Below are 18614 nucleotides of genomic sequence, written 5' to 3'. Positions count from 1 at the left end.
ATTCCCTGTGAAGTTGCGTCTTTTCGTTGTTTTATTAACTTTGTACAACACCTCTGCTACGCTTGGATACGTTGAACTGACAAAACACTACGCTAACTAATAATTACTTGACAAATGAGTAATGACAATAAGTGATAAGCACCAGACTAATTTATACGAATTATACTTTTGTAAAGTTGGCAAACCGTTCTACATTTAGAATTAAAATGACAATTAAAAACGAAGACAACGATGTTAAAGTTCAAACACAACGCGATTGGTTATTGTAGATATTATCAGTTTCTCGAACTGTCATCGTATTGGTGTTCGGTAACCTCTACTTTTGCTTTTCTCTTTCATTTCCGATACGTCAAGGGTGACGTTCAGTCGACGTTGCAAAATGTTGCCACTTAAATATTGCAGGTTACACTCCATAATAATCAAGTTGGATTTACTCGATGTTAGCGCTTTGTTCATAGTACTCTTAGTTATTTCACCAATCCATTTTAATTACATATATATGTGAAAAAAAAGAATAACATGCATTAGTGACTGCAGCATTAAATTCGATAGTGATCTTTTTGTTTATTTAATATATAATGTATGTGTTAAAAAGAATTTTACAAGAAATAAAACGCAAGTCAGATAAATGATATTTATTTTCTAAGGTAATAGTAATAATTATGAGAATATCTAAAATATGAAACAACATAGAGCCCAGTATAGCAACATACCGGCCAACATCAACAATGTAATTCCAACGGAGTTTAACTCACTTTGAATTGCATATTAATGCTAAAAATTATAAGATTTTAATCAAATTAAGAGAGCATAATGAAAATTAAAAGCTGAAATAATATATTGTTATAAGTAAAATGACCATTTTAAGTATATTCTTATCTAGTCAAACTGTACTGCCATACAATCTTCACCAGTAATAATTACAAAATAATAAATAAAACATAATTATTTAGTTAAATAAACAGTAGACTTTCATCTTAGTCCAGAACATGTTCTAGACAATTGCACAATAAAGATAGTTGTGCTGTGATGGCAGTATTTAAAGAAATTCTAGCTGATTTTTGTACATAGTTAACTCATTTAAATTGTCATAAGATTATATCGCAAGTCATTTTTTTCAAAATAATAGTTTCTTTAGATAACTCAGTCTTTGATGGCGCAAACTTATATAAACGCATATACCATATGTTCCTAAAATAAAACTTAATAATAGTGTGATTTGTGCATTTTTATATTATAACATAATGTACAAGGTTATCACGTTACAAGTAATATGTCGTCGCGTTAGGTCATCAACCTGTACACATAAACTCAAAGCATCCGTTGGCTCCGACATTTTATGGATGCTTATAACATTGCAGATTTTTACCTCCTACAGATATACGTCAAGAAGATTCTGAAATGTACATTACGATTATATAGTATATTATGTATTTAATTCGAAATTTACTGGATTTAAGGTGTGACATATGATTAAAGTAATACAATTGTATCGTATTTAAGAAAGGAGCCTGAAGTAAACTTCCATCATGTAAAATGACAAACATGGTTTTCTTTTTATCACAGTTAAATAACAATATATGTGTATAAGTTTAACGAGTTATTCTAAACCAGAAAACTGTGATACCGAGGCGGTATTATGTGTTATCTTACACTAACAGTTACATCTGCAGTGTGGTATTACTGTACAATACAGCCGTAGATTGTATACCTTCAAATAACAAAACGAAATAATTGATGCTGTATGACATAGGAAGGTCCTTTAAATACGAATAATATATTAATAACATATAATCTTTTTCGTATGATTTCAGAGGAACTTCTACATTATAAGAAATGTATAGAAAATATTAAGATCTACGTCGAATACTTACGAACATTTTATCTCGACCCCTGTCCAGTATCACAACTAACATTCTGTTTCCACATCATACACAGCATAATAATAATTAACCACTTTCAAATATTTACACGTGACATTTTGTTTCATATAACTGGCCATGTGAACAACTTCAAACACGTCGCAAACAGATGCACCTGAGTTTGAAATAAAACTAGAACTTTTTGAAGATTTTAGATAAACTGGACTGTTTAGTTCCAAACGAATTTCACTCAAGTATTTTCAATCACGAATTACTTCGCAACGATATCCTCCCGAGGGAGGCGGGGAGGCGCCGGTCAGTCGCAGCGCGCGCGCTTGGCGGGCGGCGAGCCCTCCCCGCCCCAGTACGTGTAGTCGGGCAGCCACTTCAGCAGCTGCGCGTCGAAGAAGTCCTCTAACTTTTTTGCGTCCTTATTGATTTGAGAATCCGGCTGCGTAATAAAATCAATTGTTGAATGATATAATATGCAACTGAACAATATTAAGGGGACGAAAGTACAAAGTTCTGAGCGTACCGGATTATATCTGTAGGCGTTACGGAAGAGGAGCCGTACGTCGGCGACGAACTGCGAGATGTGCGTGTAGCGTCCCTCCGCGCTCGGTTGAAGCTTCAACCGGATCATGTCCAGACACATGGGCCGCTGAATCTAAACCGTGACGGTGGAAATTTAGTTCGCCAAGGCTGAGGCGGGAGACGAAGCGAAGTAGGCGAGTACGCTACCTTGGTGTGGTAGTGCCGGTTGTGCGGCGGCACGGGCTCGCGGAAGGGCAGCGACTGTTCGTACTGGCAGTACAGCTCCAGCGTGATCCGCTCTGCAATGCGACGCACGCGCCCCGTCAGCTCACCCGCCTCGCTCTCCTCACCCGCTTCGCCCTCCGGCTCCTCCGCGAAGTTCACGCACAGGAGGCACTGCCAAGATTCAGTCTCCCTGCGAGGTAGGACACCCATGTCACGTCTCGGTACATAAATACAAGAGACTCGCCGACGATCGAAGGTTAGCATATCTCGCGATCGTCACTCACTCTGGCAACTTCTCGATGGTGGGTATGTGGCAGTACTGATGGAAGACCTTGGGGCACTTGTCGCAGCACATGAGCTCCCCGCCGTCCATGCACACGGCGCACCAGTCCTCGTTGGGGTCGCCGGCGGCGCGGCCCGGCGCGTCCGTGGACGAGTGCACGGCGGCCGGAGACGCGTCCCCGCCGCTCTGCTCCGCCACCACCTGCCGGCCAGCGCGCATCGGTGTCGTCTATGGCGGCCCACGCACTTCGACGTGTCACGCTTAGACTTCATACCTGCACACCATTGGAGTCGAGCTTCGCTATGGTGGCCATGAGATCCTGCACCGACTCCGCGCACACCTTATCCAGCTCCGACGCACACCCGGCACTCACGCCCTGTTGAAGCGCGATCGATGTGAATCAATGATACGTTGTCGAGACGCATTCCACAAATATTCAGTCGGGTCATCGGTATCTTTAAAAAAATGATTAACAACACGTACATTGAGACTGGGGCTGGGCGTCTTGGGGTTCGTGGAGGTGACGGCGGAGGAGGTGCGCGCGCGGCCCAGCGTGATCTTGTAGTCGGCGCCGCCCAGCGAGCCGCCCGCCGCCGCGCCCGCCCCCGCGCCCGCGCTCGCCTCCAGCCCGCCTGCGACACACCTGCGGTCACCTCTCCGTCACACTGGGCGCGCGGGCCGCGGCCGACCGTGCTCACCGTTGGGCAGCGCGTGCTGCGGGATGTGCCACTTGGCGGAGGGCTGGTGCGCGTGCGCGTGCGCGAGCGGCGCGGGCGACGGCGTGCGCGGCCCGCCGCTGCGCCGCCCGCTCGCCGCGCCGCCGCCCGCCGCGTACGCGCCGTTGCCGTAGGCGCCCATCACTGCGGGTCAAGGGCAGCTGTTACTGTGACGTTACACTGGAGCCGAGACCTTGCATTCGTTGATATGAGGTTGAATATAAGGATCTTAACAGTTTAACCTAGTTATCGAACAGATAGAAGCTAACTTTGGTGGTAGGCGTGCTGTGCGTGCTGTACGTGTTGTGCGTGTTGTGCGTGCTGTGGGGGCGGCGCGGGGGGCCGGCCTCGCGCACCGGACGAGTTCAGAAGCCCACGGAGGTTCATCTCGTTCATTCCTGAGTAGAGATATCGATATTATTTTATATAATGTAATAGCCTTATACTCGCACAACGAGCATGTCTTTAGTGTCCTTTTTTATCGTAAAATTGTAATATAATTTTATATAGTCGAATAGATTTTCATCACATATTCTACTAAAACACTGCAATACTTAATAATGGTGTGTTTCGGTAAGAGTGAGTGAGTCCGGGTAACTACGGGCATAACGGACACAACGTCTTGGTTACCGAGGCTGGCGGCGCATTAACGATGTAAGAGATTGTTAATTTTTCTTACAGTGCCAATGTCTCCAATGTACATTTGCTAGTGTGCCCACTTATTTTCAATTAAAGGTAAGTGGATTGCGATTTATTCCTGTGGTAATAATGAGTAAAACCAGTCTGCTTCGCGTTCGAGGTGTGCCATAGATTCAGAAGGGAATAAAAATATAGCCGTAATCATGAATGTACCGTGCAGGTGATGCGGATGCGTAGTGGACGTCACGTGCGGGTGTCGCAGCGGCGTATGCGCGCGCGAGCGCTGTAGCGCCATGTATCCGCCAACTCCCGCCATCCCGGGCACGCCCACGCCCACTCCGCCCAGCATGGCGCCCGACGACACGCCGCCCACGCCCACTCCCGGGCCCGTCGCTCCCGTCACCGCTTGCACATACGACTGCATGAGACAAATGAAATGAACGTAACAAATGACTGCAAAGAAACCTTCGTCTACGCTGTGTCCAGACAGACGTCTAGGCGACAGAACCTACCTTATATCTCGCCAAAGTCTTTAGACATGAAAAGAACATTCATGATTGAGCTAGTTTCGAACGAAACAGTGCAACGTCAACATAGAAAATTCATACGAATCTATCCACCTACACTTATATCATACGTGATTTTTTGAAATATATAGAACTCGATCGACGCATGCAGTATCTAAGTTTCGCAGCGACCTGATGCATGGCGACCTGCTGCAGCGCCACCACGGCCGAGTGCGGCGGGGCGCCGCCCGCGTGGAACGCGCCCGCCGGCCCCGGGCTGCCCGCCGCGCCGCCACCGCCACCGCCACCGCCACCGCTGCCGCCGCCGCCGCCGCCGCCGCCACCGCCGCTAACGCCGCCTGCACCGCCGCCACCGTCCACTTTGCCGTCCACTACGATCGCGCCGATGTTCGACAGCACTATGACGAGAAGATTCGAGTGAAAGTTGATTCTTATTTATTTGTTATTTACATATGATTAAACAAAGAGGGCTTAGATTAGATTGCGAGAGAGGTCGCGTCCGTCTCACCTCGCACGAGGTCGGGCAGCTTGTCGAGCGCGAGCGAGATGCGCACGGGGATCTCGGGGTTGGGGATGTCGGCGCGCCGGCTCTTGATGCGCTGCAGGTGCGCGCACACGGCGCGCTTGCTGTGCAGCACCGCCGTGTCGCTGCCCTGCAACACGCGCACGTTAGTCCCCGCTGCGCACGCGCACGCGCACGCCTGCCCGGCCGCACGCACCTGCTCCAGCGCCGTGTTGACGAAGTCGACGCAGTGGTCGGTGATGGCGGCCAGCTGCTCGAGCGCGTCCTTCTTCTCGCTGAGCGTGCGCTGCTTGGCGTCGCACACCTCGTTGAGTCGCAGCACCAGCTGCTTGCCGCGCGTGTTGATGGCGTTGGTCAGCCTGCGACGACGACACGTGCATTACGTCTCACCCGGCACTATACTCGCACTCGACGACCTAGCTTTCATTATTTTGGTCGGTTAATATTTCGCAAAATTTTTGTCAAGTGTAAAGATTTTATCAGTTTTTTTGCGAGGTGTTACAAAGGTATAAAGTGGAGATACGCTCTACTGAATAATAATTAACAGCGGACACAAATGTCGTCGACGCTCAGTGTAATTTAATGACGCGTCTTCTTAAGACGTAAGATGTAAGTCGTGGTACCGACTTGACGACGGTCTGCGTGATCTCGTGCACGAGCGCCTTCTTCTTGTCTGCGATGAGCGCCTGGCGGTCGCGGATGACCTTCATGGCGGAGCCCAGCAGCACCCGCTTGTAGCTGACCTCCGACAGCAGCGCCGCGATGCCGCCGCGCGCCTGCCAACAGGTTCAGATGCTGAATGCTGGCCGCGGCGACCGCTTGGTGGGTGCAGAACTAGCCGGTACCTGAGCCGCCATCTCGGTGCTGAACTGGTACTTGTGGTCGCGGTGGTGCTGTAGCTGGCAGTCGCGACACGTGAGGCGGTCGCATGTCTCGCAGAACAGTGCGAGCCGCTCCTGAAACGTATCACAACATATCACACGATTGCCAATCGTTCTATAAAAACAAAATATACTTTGTTCAAATAGGTTCATTAGAGCACTTTTGAATCTTATATTAACTGCAAAGGTACCACCGGTTCGCAAAGTAGATTATACTGAGAAGAACCGGCAAGAAACTCAGTATACTCTATTCCAATGGGAATAGGAAAGAACCAAAACAAACCGTACTTTTCAATATCACGAGTGTTTTGTTGATAAGTCCGCTTTATGATTTACTACAAACAGTTCTTGGTTAATATTTCTTGAACAATATTTCACTTAACTATGTAAATCCATTTAAATTTGACTTTCAAAGTAACGAAAACATTTTTGCCGACATTCAAAACGCCATTTTTCGATGAACGAACAATTAAAATGGAGGCCTCACTAAGGATGTTCGCTAAACGAATGGAGAATAAATAAACTTATACAGATAAAAATTATACCTCGTGAACAAGACATTCGTAGATAATGTCGAAATATCGAGCTCCACAAATAAAAATAAAAAACATGGTAAATATCCCGTTTTAAATACTGTTAGAAAAAAATTTATTATTTTAGTTTTAACATACAGCTTAGATTTTTTTTTAAATATATATTTATTTAATTGGTTATAATATGGATTATAATATAATATAGAAAGTTACATATTCTTCGATAAAAATGTTATTATTTTATATAGTAAGGTATAGATAAAAAATTTAAAACAATTAATTCATTTTACAGAAATAAAAATCTTAAAGTATAGCTCAGTTTTATGCAACGAAACAAAAAGTTTTGAAAATAATACAAAAGTAAGATATTATTCGGAATTATCAAAAGTTTTTTTCTTACGACCTGACTTTGTTTAAGCGAACTGTAATTGTAACCGATTTAGTATTTACGACCTTTTGCTTTTGCCAATTGATTACTTGATTTGCCATCAACACGGCCTACGCTGATTGAACATTACTTTTTCGGTTTGAATATTATAAGATGTTATTTTTAATTACATTTTGCTTTTTTTTTTCAAAAAATTTAATGCTAAGAAATGTGTTTCAAGGTCAAAGTCGTTTTAGATATAAGATAAAGTAAAAGTTTCTTTGAAAGATATATAAAATTTTATTTTTTCAAAACCTTAGTATTATACAATACGTCATATGTCTTGAAAATGCCACTTCATTATTGAAACATACAATGTTTCTTTTTATTAATGATGGAATAAAAATCTATTCATATAAATGAAATTGTAAGTGTGTTTCTATGACTTATCACTGAAAATAACTACCTCTTTATAAGGTAATAAGGCTATTTGTGAAATACCACGATCCAAATCAAAACTAATGACCTAATTTTTATTGAAGCCTAAAAATGCTGCTATCTAAAAATTTGAATATGTATCTTTCTTGCAATTTATATATAATTTATTTTAAAAATTACGTATAACCCATAAAATATATCGTTCCTTAGCATTCTTTACCGATTCACTTAATAATTTTCTCCACACTAGTGTAACTAAAATGTCATGCCAATTCAAGGTCAAAGTTGTTTGTTTATCTTTTCTCCTATTCCCATTGGAATAGAGTGTAGTTACTCTTTGCCACCATTTTAATTATGACATGTTATGTGACCAGGACGAAGGGGCCCCCACCTGCGGGTGGTCGCGGCAGTACATGTCGTGCGCGGCGCGGCCCCCCTGCGCCGCCTGCAGCTCCGACACCGCCTCCTCCTTGGACTTGATCGTGTGGTCCTTAGTGATTTTCAGTCTAAAATGTGAGATAGGATCCATTTATTTACATTTTTTATTAAATCATTTTTTTACTTATTGTTCAGTATTCGGTGCATTTATATTACCCAATTACGATTTTTATATTTAATAAGAAATTTTAATTAAAATAATATATTCTTAATGCAAGAATATACTGTGCACATATCTCGGCCGGTCTACTCGGACGCCTGAGGCTAGCGCTTCCGACGGCGAAGAGTATGAGACATATTGCGTTTTGAAATTATTTTGAAGCTAACCTCTGATGCGCGTGCACGCAATTATCGCATATGAACTCTCCGCAATCGACGCAGTAGCTGGTCGCAGGCTCCGTGTCCTCGCAGCTGTTGCATTGCTGTTCTCCGCTCATAGAGCCTGCCAATTATGAGAACAGGCATGTTTAAAATGACGACGAAATTGACCGAAATAACAAGAACACGAGTGGGATTACCGTTGGTACCGGTCTGTTCCAGAGCAGTTTTCTCTATTACAAATCTCTGGTCGATCATATTGCTCGGCTGACAATGTAGGCGACATGCCGAACACAGTATAGTGACGCGACCGGCGCCTGAAAATAAACAGCGAATGAGCGGTTAGAATCTGAACAGCCTTCAACGACTAAATCATCTGGAAGAAGATGCAATCATTATGATACCTAAAAAATCCCTGCTACCGGCGAGCTTCTCGTCTATTTTGGCCTTAATGCAAGGCTCACATGCAGAGTGAAGACATTCCATGAGCTTGGGCGTGCCTTCCGCCTGAGACAGCGGCAGTTGGCAGAACACGCAGCGCAGGGCGAGGAAGGACGTGCGCGCGGTGGGCGACGCCAGCGAGTCGGCGCCCTCGCCCTCCGCCTTGCCGCCGCCCGCGCCCTCCGCCGTCTCCGAATCCCCTTCCCTCGGCGCACTCGTCCCGCTCACCTGCAGACGACCAACGTGAACTGACGAAACTGAATCTTTTCATTCGATTTTAATATAAATATATATTACATAATACATTTTTTTTGTTATGTAATATGAAGATGGGCAAATGGAACTCCTGATGATAATTGTTCACCACCAACCAGACATTGAGGTTGTAATAAAAAATAATAATAATTTGTTACATTGTCAATGTGCCACCAATGCTTGGAACTAAGATGTAATGGCATTTCTGCCTGTGGTTACAACAACACAAAGAGTTATAATTCTGGATTATCTGACTGAAGCCAGACCCAATTAATCAATTATCAGCACAACCTTCCAGTGAAATGACAGTTATGCCATACCTAATTACCTTGGTGCAAGCCCGTCTGGGAAGGTACCACCCACTCATTAGATATGCTACCGCCGAACAGCAGTACACAGTATTGTTGTGTCCCGGTTTGAAAGGTGAGTGAGCCAGAGTATCTAAAGGCACAAGGCACATAACATTTGATTTTCCAGAATTGGTGGCCTATTGGCGATGTAAGGGATGGTTAATATTTTTTACAACTCCATTGTCTATGGGTGATGTAGCCCACTTACCCACTGGCCCATTTGCTTGTTCTTCAACCTATATCATAAAAAAAAATACAATATTTTCTTCTAGTGAATTGACAATAATTAAAAGTAATTTAACATTTACAATACGTTTCAGTTTTTCTTAAGTAATCTATTACAATAAACTCTTTATAATCTTTCTGTACTTTATTCAATTAATGTACATTTTTGGATAATAGAGCTAAATAAAGATAAAATTAATAATTCAGTTCAATATCAGTATAGATAGTAGTTAGGGGTCCAGAAATTTGTTTTAGCATTAAAAAAAAAAGTTAAAGCATAAGCGAAATGCAGGTGCCACCAGGAGGCACACCGGTGTTTTGCTGTATGTAAATTAAACATTATAATTGTTTTGTACATTGGTTTGACATTAAACTAAAGCATTTATAAGAGCCATAATCAATGCATAGTCAAGTGTAGTCTGTTGACTAGCTTAAAAGCATATCCCAAGGACCTAGTAGCAATATCCTAGATTTTGCAATGTACGGTTATTGGAGTTTTCAGTTAAGAAATTTTAAGTAGCAATCGAAAGATAGGGACATGGAAGTGTATACACATACCGAGCCTAAAATAACGAGGACATGTTGGATACAGGATGATTGCATTTTGAGTATGAGGGTGAAACATGCACGGATGTGTGCATACATACTTGTGCAACTATAATACCTCCTATACTGGAAGTTGACTAGTCTTGGAGATTGGTCAATGAAGAGAAAAATCAGTGAGGACATACAGTAAATTGTTTAATTAACATAGAGATTTGTAGATTCCACAACAATGTTTCATTCCATGTAGGTGTATAGAGTCAGTTTGTCAAGAAAATTCAATGGTGCTTGGCTAGCTTGAATCTGCAACCCTTGGTTAAGATTAATATATTCCAAACAATGGGTCACATCAACTGAATATTTTAATGTGTCGATATATTTTTGTGTACAATATGTAAAAATAATAATACGATAAACTGGATCTATAAAATGGATCAGCTAATTGTATATTTGTAAAAAGAAAAACTCATACATTTGCACGACTCGCCGTGCCCTCAGTGAGTTCGTCAGGTGTCTCCTCTTTGATCGTCACGCCAAGAAAAGGGCCCAGGTCCATTAGGGCCCGTTCAATTTCTTCTCCACATTCGGCTCCCGCAGAAAAACTTGCGTTCTCCATTTTCAATAATGTTTTATACACTTTATATCACATAGCCTGCTAAAGTCTCATTTTCACAAAGAAAAAGTTAATCCAGAACTTTCACTTACAACTAAACCTCGACGCTGGCGTACGTCAACATCACTAATTGAGCACTTATTGCGAGATGAGGCTACTCCAAAACGATTTCTATTAACTATGTTCAAACCTGTTCTAGCTGTTATGATTTATACTATGAATACGTTAAATACGTTTGAGTTTTTCACATTTTGAATTTTACTTTTACGATAAATTCTTTAGTTTTCTATATTAAAAATACTTTAAATTCACAAATGTGCGTCCTTTCAGCTTCAGAACTTTACATTGGTTACAAGCAATAGACAAGAGAATTTAATGTCATAGCTATAGTATGGATTTGCCATTATATATTATTTATATACCATAGATTTATTTGATATATTAAAATAAAATTATGGTTATATGTAATATAAATCAATGTTTAACTACAGTAGTTATTTTTAATTTATAACAATAATAACAAATTATGGAATCTGACAGATAATCTATTTTGTTTTCAATGTTTTGTATGTCGTAGCGACTATGGAAACCAATTTGATTTCAGATTTATTTATTATTTCATTTATCTTAAAAATATTTAATATCATAATAAAATATTTAATTTAAAAAACAATAAAGTTGTGGCAAGAATGCTAGCAGAATTTACTAGTGAAACAAGTTGCCACCATTCCACGCGAATGTTAATAATTCTTAGTTAAAAAAATATATTTCACATAGACCAACCTTATTAATGTTGTCAGATTTGACATATTTAATGTCAAAGTGTGTAAGGTGGTGACACCGTGACAACAAGTCACAATTCTTGAAATCGAAAATGGCTGACTCTGGGCCAAGTAAAAGCGATATTGAAGCGGTATTTCAAAGATTGCGTTCCATTCCCTCGAATAAAGTGTGTATTAATCAGTGGATCATTTGTAAAAGTATTGAAGTTTATTGATGGTATAACATATATTTTTCTCGTGTAGGTATGCTTCGACTGCAATGCGAAGAACCCTACGTGGTCGTCAGTGACGTACGGTGTCTTCATCTGCTTGGACTGCTCGGCAGTTCACCGCAGTCTCGGTGTTCACCTCACGTTTGTTCGCTCCACACAACTCGATACTAATTGGACATGGAAGCAGTTAAGGAATATGCAGCTTGGCGGAAATGTCAATGCGGTATGATGAAATATAATTCTGATGGAACATATAAATATTATTGAAATTGAGTGTTAAATATATAGTTGTTGTACTTAGTATGTAACACATAAAGATAATTTTTATTTATAGACACAGTTCTTCCGTTCACATGGACTAGCAACAGAGGATGCAAGACAAAAGTATAATTCTCGCGTGGCGCAATTGTACCGCGACAAACTAAGTGCTCTGTCTGAGCAGGCTATGAAGACTTATGGGACAAAGGTAGAGTAACATATATTAGTAACGTTAATAAGATTTCAATTGATAAAGTAATTGAGTTTATTTAAATATTGTCATAGTTTACTGGCAATACATAGTGCTTTACTTAATAATTTATTAGCAATATAAGCCTCAAAATCAACATCAATCTTACCTTCTCTTGAACCACAATCTAGATAAGAATGATGCCGAGAGACTGGTCAAGATTCAATGAGCTAGTCTTTGAGAAGTAAAATGTATATTATATAAATGTACTTTTTTAAACCAATAAAAAAAAGTTAAATTATTAAATTAGGATATAAAACAATTTGACTTGTTATAAACTTTTAGGTATATTATATTCCTTTTTGTGACAACATTAAAAATTATATTTATTTTTAAGGCTCTTTTCTTTAAATTATGCATCCAATTTCATCATTTCATGTTCTAGTTGCACCTGGATCCAGTACCTACAGAGACCAAGGACACAAAGGAGAAAGAGGTAGACTGGTTTGCAGAGCATGGAGAGTTGTCTGACACTAATGCTAATGATATTGCACCACAGGTAACCGCACTGCCACTCAAGACTGCGGCAGCTTTATCATGTTTTAATTGAATACATTTTTATTTCATCTAATTCTTTGATTTTGATTTGGTTTGAGTGAAAATAAACATATTTTGTTCAGGTCTGCATAATTATCATATTGTTTTGTTTTTGTTTTGGCTTTGTTAATAGGAATCATTTTTAAATAAAATATTATTAACATCTTAAACTATACAATTTAAATATAAATTTCCTATTTGAAGTGATTTTAATTCACTTTCAGGATATGACACGTGCAGGCGGCACTTTAAGCTCAGCGGCTCGCTTGTGGGGCGCCGACACGTCGCACGCCAGCACGCAGCAAGCTGCTACCGCACGACGACCCACTGTGAGTGCATACTATCATAGCAAAAACCTAACTGCATCTGACCTGGTACTTTTTGCTGTAAAAATATAAGTTCTGGTATTCTTAATATAAATTGTATCATGGAAGTGTAATAGTTATATTTTATATATACTAAAATCGGTCAACAGCTGGGCGCACGAAAAGGAGGCCTCGGCGCGACCAAAGTGGCCGCCAACTTCGACGATATCGAACGAGAGGCGATCATGGCCGAAAAGCTCAAAATGGAGGTAAAGTCAGTCACTAGAGATGAAATATTACGTAATATCGGGAAGTTTGATATCGATAAGTATACTCCGTCACCGCAGGCGTCGTCGGCGGAGCGGGCGGACCGGTCGGCGACTCTGGCGAGCGTGGAGGCGGAGGTGGCGTCGCTGCGTCTGGCCTACCGCGAGCCGCGCGACCGCAGCGACCGGCTCGGCATCGCCGGCGCCAGCCGCGCGCGCCCGCTCGGCGTATCGCACTCGGCCGCCGGCGACATGACGGACATCGCGCAGGAGGACGCGCCCGCGCCGCCCGCGCACATCGACGACCTCGACGACTTCAACAACGTCTTCGTCATGATCAGGTCGGTACTGCCGCAATCGGCCGCTCGATCGACGAATATACAATGAGCGTTTGATAAATGAAATTTCCTTCTCATCAGAAACGAACCGTACAGCAGCAGCCGAGGGCTGGACTCGTTGCTTAACGAGACCCCCGGTAGGAAAGTGGACAATGATTCGTGGGAGAGCATCGAGCCCGAGCCGACGCGCGTCGTTCGCAGCATGTTCTCGGATGAGCCCACCGCCGCTCCCGCCCCCGCCTCCGCACCCGCCCGCAGTCGGCCCTCGCGGAAACAGGAGCCCGAGGATGACTCGGCGGTCAAGAAGTTCGGAGCAGCCAAGTCGATCAGTTCGGCGCAATTCTTTGGAGAGCAGGTGAGTTTCCTTACATGCATGCTTTTGGACTATTAAGAATTTGATATCGTTATCAGCATTTTCGAACATAGAGCTTAGACTGGAAGTAGATAAAAATTTACTTGAAATAAGAGGATTGTAGATCAGGCTAATAAAATAATGAAAATAAACATAAAGCATCAGTAACTGCATTATTAAAATTTTATGTGCCGCCAGTTTAAAAATCATTTCTACATTGTTACAAATTAAATGAGTTTTTTAATATTCAGATTCTGATTTCGTAAAATTAGTTGAATTAAAAAAATAATCGCGCAGGAGCCGCGCTGGGGCGGGCGCGACGGCAACCTGTCCCGCTTCGAGGGCAGCAGCAGCATCTCGTCGGCGGAGCTGTTCGGCGACGCGCAGGCGGCGCGCGCGCCCTTCGCGGTGTCGGCGCCCGACCTGGACGAGGTGCGCGAGTCCGTGCGCGCCGGCGTCACGCGCGTGGCGGGCCGCCTGTCGTCGCTGGCCAACGGCGTCGTGTCGTCCATCCAGGAGCGCTACGGGTACTGAGGCGGGCCGCCGTCCGAACGTTACCGATGGATATCTTTATGTGATTTTACGAATACCGAGCGACCGCCGTCTCGTCGTTTCTTTGAAACTTTACTTTTGATGACGAATAGTTCATTAAATTTTATTAACGTTATTTGAAGGAGTCCGATGAGTCAAATTTACTGCATATTCATTGACGAGGCGTAGTCGACGCCCTGACATTATATAAATCATGTATTTGATGGAAATGTTTGATTTTGATGTTCCTTATACTTAAATGCCGGATTCATTTTTTATATTAGTTTACGAGCACTGATCTTTTATTACTAACGAGATAATCTGGATAAAATATTTAATAAAATACATAATAATACTTTAGAAATTATTGTGAAACAATTATATAAATATATAATAGAGATAAACAATAAATAACAATTGTGCTAGGGGATAGGTCAGAGGTTGTACATAATGTATTATATAAACGTTTCTAACATAACAGTGTCCTAGTAGCGATTGTACAGTCTTTATATACAGCTTCAAACGGGACTTTATTATATTCAGCATAGCAAATGTTTCATACCATGTCGGCCGACGTATTAATACTGTCAGTACTCTTCATTTAAATATATACAAATGGTGTAACTGGCTTTGTTTCGTTTAATATTCTAAATTAATTAAGATTTAAAAGTAGCCTCTAGTAGAGATTTGTTTGCCTTAAGCACTTTTCATGTGTTCATGAACTCTCAATGCACTCGATTTTGTCCAAACATTTCTTCAAAGTCCAGCGCCAGATGTTCTGCGACGGTCAGGTAGGGTTGCGTGCATTTGCATATGTATGTGTTTACCGCAGTAGACGCACTCGTCGGCTGACGCGAATGTGTGGCGCCGGAACATTTTAGACTTGTATGTACAGGTCATGGTCTGAGGTCAGTAATAGTGATATGGTTAGGACATTCTCCTGTAACTGCTTGCATTCCTACTCTTTTTCGGTATTTTTTATTAGTGACGCACAATTGTCCGTTTCACTAAGTCGCATTTAATATTGTATTCGAAGTCATTTTGTTATCTGTAGGACTACGATAGATTAATGTTATTATTAGGTAAATTTAATTTAGGCTTAAATATGCTTCCAAATTAGTCCTACGACAATTTATATAAATGCAGACAATAATTTAACCTATCGTTGTCCATCTGTATATACTCGACTTTGTATCGACAGTTGTAACAAATTAATGTTTTTATAAAAATATATTCAAACTCAAGTCAAGTCATATTCATTAAAGCTCGTTAATATTTCTTAAAAACCTCCGTCTCGACATTTTTTAAAGTGTAGTGAAGCAATTCTAGACAGCGATATGACATTATTTAGTTTTTAATAGCTTTCCGAATGTCATGCTCAACAAAGATTTCATTATAGTTATAAGTTCTTCTTCATTACTTAAATATAATTTTATCATAACATTTGTGTCAATAAAGGATACAAAAACGATGTTTGTTTTTAGATTCGTTTATAGTAGTGTATTGACAAAGTTGTAGAACATATTTTATTTAGAATTTATGATTTCTTAATACCATATTGTAGGTACTTGTATATTGCAATATATTAATACTTCACTAAGAAACACTCTTTTTATGCTTCATGAAGTTTTCGTCCACAACTAACAACACTTACAGTTCAACTTGTAAGATGCCCGCTGCGAGCTGATTTATGGAGTCAAATATTTTGGCATTTGATTTAGTAATTATTCAAATGTTGGTCTGGAAGGAATATTTTTTATTAGATTTTAATTATTATTAATAAATAAAAGAATATATTTGCAGCTTGTTTTATTATTTATAATATAACAAATATGATGAATTTTAAATAATATTAAGATATTTTCTTGGCAAGTATACAAACATTCTCTAACGACACGGTGGAGGACACGTAGTACACGAGCCGGGCGTCGAACCCGAGTTCTTTCAAGTATAACACTCTACCCCAGTCCAGCAACATTTTCGCACGTTTTCCGATAATCTCACGTCGCTCCTGACTCAGATTTAAATTTTTAGTGCCATAGTTCTCTCCATCGTCGTCGGTCACTTCCGCCCGTGTTTGCGTGCGCGTGTGCGTGCGCGAGTCCGCGAGCGGGCGCTTGCGCGCGTCGCGACTGCGTCCGTCGCCGCACGTCGCCCACGACACGACGCCCAGCAGCACGTTGAAGTCTTCCGCATCGATGCCTAAGCCCTGCGAAACGAGTGTACGATGAAACGAAAAGTTGGTGCCCTGGCGTGTGTGTGTGTGGGTGCGTGCGTGTGTGTACCTGCAGCGGACGCGACGCGAGGCAGGCGGCGCGCTCGCAGCGGTGGTGGCAGCACGTGGCCAGCGCCAAGCCGGATACTTTGTCCAGCACGCCGGTCGACGTTATGCAGCGCAGCGCGTAGTCTGTTAAAAGGAACGTGGCAGTAGCGGCTACTGAGGGAGAGGGATCTCGATAAGGACGGAGCCGATGGACGTACCTGTGGCGACTCCGCATAGGTGTTTGGCGTAGCCGACGACCGCTTCGCTCGCTCGCACGGCAGGTACTCGTTCCAACGCGAGATTTGCGAGATCAGCTCGAAGTCGGTGAACGTTGTTTGAGTATTTTATGGAGCTTTCACCCCACTCGTCGTCAGGTTCGTTCTGGTCGGTCGCATTTATTTTGTTTTGGTTTGTCTTCAGACAGTTATCGCGTAACTTGTTGTCGCGTTTATGTCGCAACGACGCACGGTCTATCAGTAATACATTGCTATTCGTGTCCCGACACCACGCCCACCATGCGTAATATGATAAATGACCTAAAAATTATTCTAAATGTAAATTCATTTTAATATAATTAAATAATTTCTATGTTTCACATTTAAACAATATTTATCAATTGATTTGCTACCTAGTTTTTCCATTATTTCCTTGGTGTTTAAAGAAGGGTAAAATAATAAAATTAATTTGTAATTGCAATTTTTTTTTCCTGTTTACCTTTTCCAGCGCCTAACTCTATAAAGCAAGTATTGGGCTTAACAAACCCCTCATTTTCGACAACATGCAGCAATCTTGAAGCCTGTCTTAAATGCCGCAACGAGCTTTCAGTTCTCCCTGGGTCATTAAATTCATCTAGAACTGTTGTATGAATTGGTTTCTCAGACAGCATTGGAATTTTATCTTTAAGATATTCTAGAATTATAGAAATATAGATATATTATATTATATCAACAATAATATTTATTTATTTTATTTCAAAGAGAAAGAAGTGTTTCACTTGTTAGAAATGAACAAACATTTAGTGTCATAATGAAAGTAAATAGCTCAGTTAAAGCTAGTTAAATTTGAAAACTTGTGTATTCTAACAATGAATTATTATCAAATTAATTAAACTCTTGAGACTTACTGTCATATAAAATATTGACTTTGTCAATTACTTTTGATATTGTTTTGAGAGGTATTTTGCTAAGTGGCAGTCGAGGACAATCTTCTGTGTCAGTGGAACCATTGATATTGAGTATAATATAATCTGGCTGTTGCTGTTGACGAGCATTACAAATAGACAAGTGCTTCTTTAGTTTGCTGGCATAACATGTACTGGAATATAAAAATAATTAAAACTACACTCATTCATATTACTCATGAAACTATGAATACTCACTGCTTTGGGTCATTTGGACATGGTATACGTAAATCGTCCTGAAAAGTAATAAAATATTAACATATGTTTTCTATGAGCTGAGCCCTTCCCAAAAGGATTGGTCGTTTATTGCAACAAATTGTGAAAATACTTTATTAGCTATGGGATACGATAAATACGTTAAGGCATTCTTAAAGCGATTTTGTCAATAATTTACCTTTCCATTGTCAGTTTTTGGTCGCGGCTCATGCTCACCGCAATACTGTCGGCCTGGTCGCACTGTCATGCGACACAATCGCTTTTTTCTCACTACATAGTATTGACATTGCGGGGTAATTGAAGAAGTTTCCGAACAATTAGAGGGCTTACTCATTTTTATACTTTTGCTTACGTTTGCGAATTGTTTACATTACATTTTTTTATATCGTACTTTTTGACATTAATCCTTTTGA

The 18614-nt window shown here is 41.3% G+C and overlaps 3 protein-coding genes across 4 annotated transcripts; 1 reads left to right on the top strand and 2 right to left on the bottom strand.

Annotated features, from left to right (window-relative positions):
- Nucleotides 1-620: 620 nt before the first annotated feature.
- On the bottom strand, nt 621-11071 carry LOC113401520 (E3 ubiquitin-protein ligase TRIM33). Its single transcript, XM_026641450.2, has 19 exons — nt 10571-11071; nt 8689-8953; nt 8485-8601; nt 8294-8408; nt 7920-8034; nt 6155-6265; nt 5937-6085; nt 5506-5668; nt 5295-5439; nt 4958-5184; nt 4473-4677; nt 3890-4018; nt 3603-3764; nt 3388-3536; nt 3179-3280; nt 2906-3105; nt 2604-2811; nt 2398-2529; nt 621-2313 (listed from the first exon to the last, which is right to left on the bottom strand). Exons 1-19 carry the CDS (start codon nt 10712-10714, stop codon nt 2179-2181), a joined length of 2973 nt encoding a protein of 990 aa, XP_026497235.2. The 5' UTR covers nt 10715-11071; the 3' UTR covers nt 621-2178.
- Nucleotides 11072-11512: 441 nt separating this feature from the next.
- On the top strand, nt 11513-16344 carry LOC113401529 (ADP-ribosylation factor GTPase-activating protein 2). The gene is made up of 9 exons (XM_064218410.1): nt 11513-11660; nt 11737-11928; nt 12040-12171; nt 12599-12712; nt 12975-13079; nt 13226-13324; nt 13403-13662; nt 13741-14014; nt 14309-16344. The coding sequence occupies exons 1-9, from the start codon at nt 11586-11588 to the stop codon at nt 14543-14545; spliced, it is 1488 nt and encodes a 495-aa protein (XP_064074480.1). The 5' UTR covers nt 11513-11585; the 3' UTR covers nt 14546-16344.
- A 37-nt stretch (nt 16345-16381) lies between these two features.
- Nucleotides 16382-18612, bottom strand: LOC113401527 (tRNA:m(4)X modification enzyme TRM13 homolog). 2 transcript variants are annotated; one of them, XM_026641459.2, is made up of 7 exons: nt 18380-18612; nt 18184-18221; nt 17929-18119; nt 17520-17714; nt 17024-17341; nt 16828-16949; nt 16382-16751 (listed from the first exon to the last, which is right to left on the bottom strand). In XM_026641459.2, exons 1-7 carry the CDS (start codon nt 18533-18535, stop codon nt 16395-16397), a joined length of 1377 nt encoding a protein of 458 aa, XP_026497244.2. In that variant the 5' UTR covers nt 18536-18612; the 3' UTR covers nt 16382-16394. The 2 variants fall into 2 exon arrangements, with proteins under 2 accessions (XP_026497244.2, XP_026497245.2); XM_026641460.2 differs by lacking the exon at nt 17024-17341.
- Between the last annotated feature and the right edge of the window lie 2 nt (nt 18613-18614).

The sequence above is a fragment of the Vanessa tameamea genome, chromosome 22 (genome assembly GCF_037043105.1).
Source record: "Vanessa tameamea isolate UH-Manoa-2023 chromosome 22, ilVanTame1 primary haplotype, whole genome shotgun sequence".
Lineage (NCBI taxonomy): Eukaryota > Metazoa > Arthropoda > Insecta > Lepidoptera > Nymphalidae > Vanessa > Vanessa tameamea.
Note: the sequence above shows the minus strand (reverse complement) of the source record. Positions and strands in the feature narration are given on the sequence as shown.

What these genes read in the sequence shown, in the direction of transcription:
- LOC113401520 (XM_026641450.2), bottom strand. Translation starts at nt 10,714, where the DNA reads ATGGAGAACGCAAGTTTTTCTGCGGGAGCCGAATGTGGAGAAGAAATT. An exon ending in GCACGGCGAGTCGTGCAAAT is followed by an intron (nt 8,954 to 10,570) that starts GTATGAGTTTTT and finishes GGTCGTCTGCAG; the next exon opens with GTGAGCGGGACGAGTGCGCC. An exon ending in TGCGTGCACGCGCATCAGAG is followed by an intron (nt 8,035 to 8,293) that starts GTTAGCTTCAAA and finishes CTCACATTTTAG; the next exon opens with ACTGAAAATCACTAAGGACC.
- LOC113401529 (XM_064218410.1), top strand. Translation starts at nt 11,586, where the DNA reads ATGGCTGACTCTGGGCCAAGTAAAAGCGATATTGAAGCGGTATTTCAA. An exon ending in GTTCCATTCCCTCGAATAAA is followed by an intron (nt 11,661 to 11,736) that starts GTGTGTATTAAT and finishes TTTCTCGTGTAG; the next exon opens with GTATGCTTCGACTGCAATGC. An exon ending in TTGGCGGAAATGTCAATGCG is followed by an intron (nt 11,929 to 12,039) that starts GTATGATGAAAT and finishes TTTTATTTATAG; the next exon opens with ACACAGTTCTTCCGTTCACA.
- LOC113401527 (XM_026641459.2), bottom strand. Translation starts at nt 18,535, where the DNA reads ATGAGTAAGCCCTCTAATTGTTCGGAAACTTCTTCAATTACCCCGCAA. An exon ending in AGTCAATATTTTATATGACA is followed by an intron (nt 17,715 to 17,928) that starts GTAAGTCTCAAG and finishes CTATAATTCTAG; the next exon opens with AATATCTTAAAGATAAAATT. An exon ending in TCGCGTCGCGTCCGCTGCAG is followed by an intron (nt 16,752 to 16,827) that starts GTACACACACGC and finishes CTCGTTTCGCAG; the next exon opens with GGCTTAGGCATCGATGCGGA.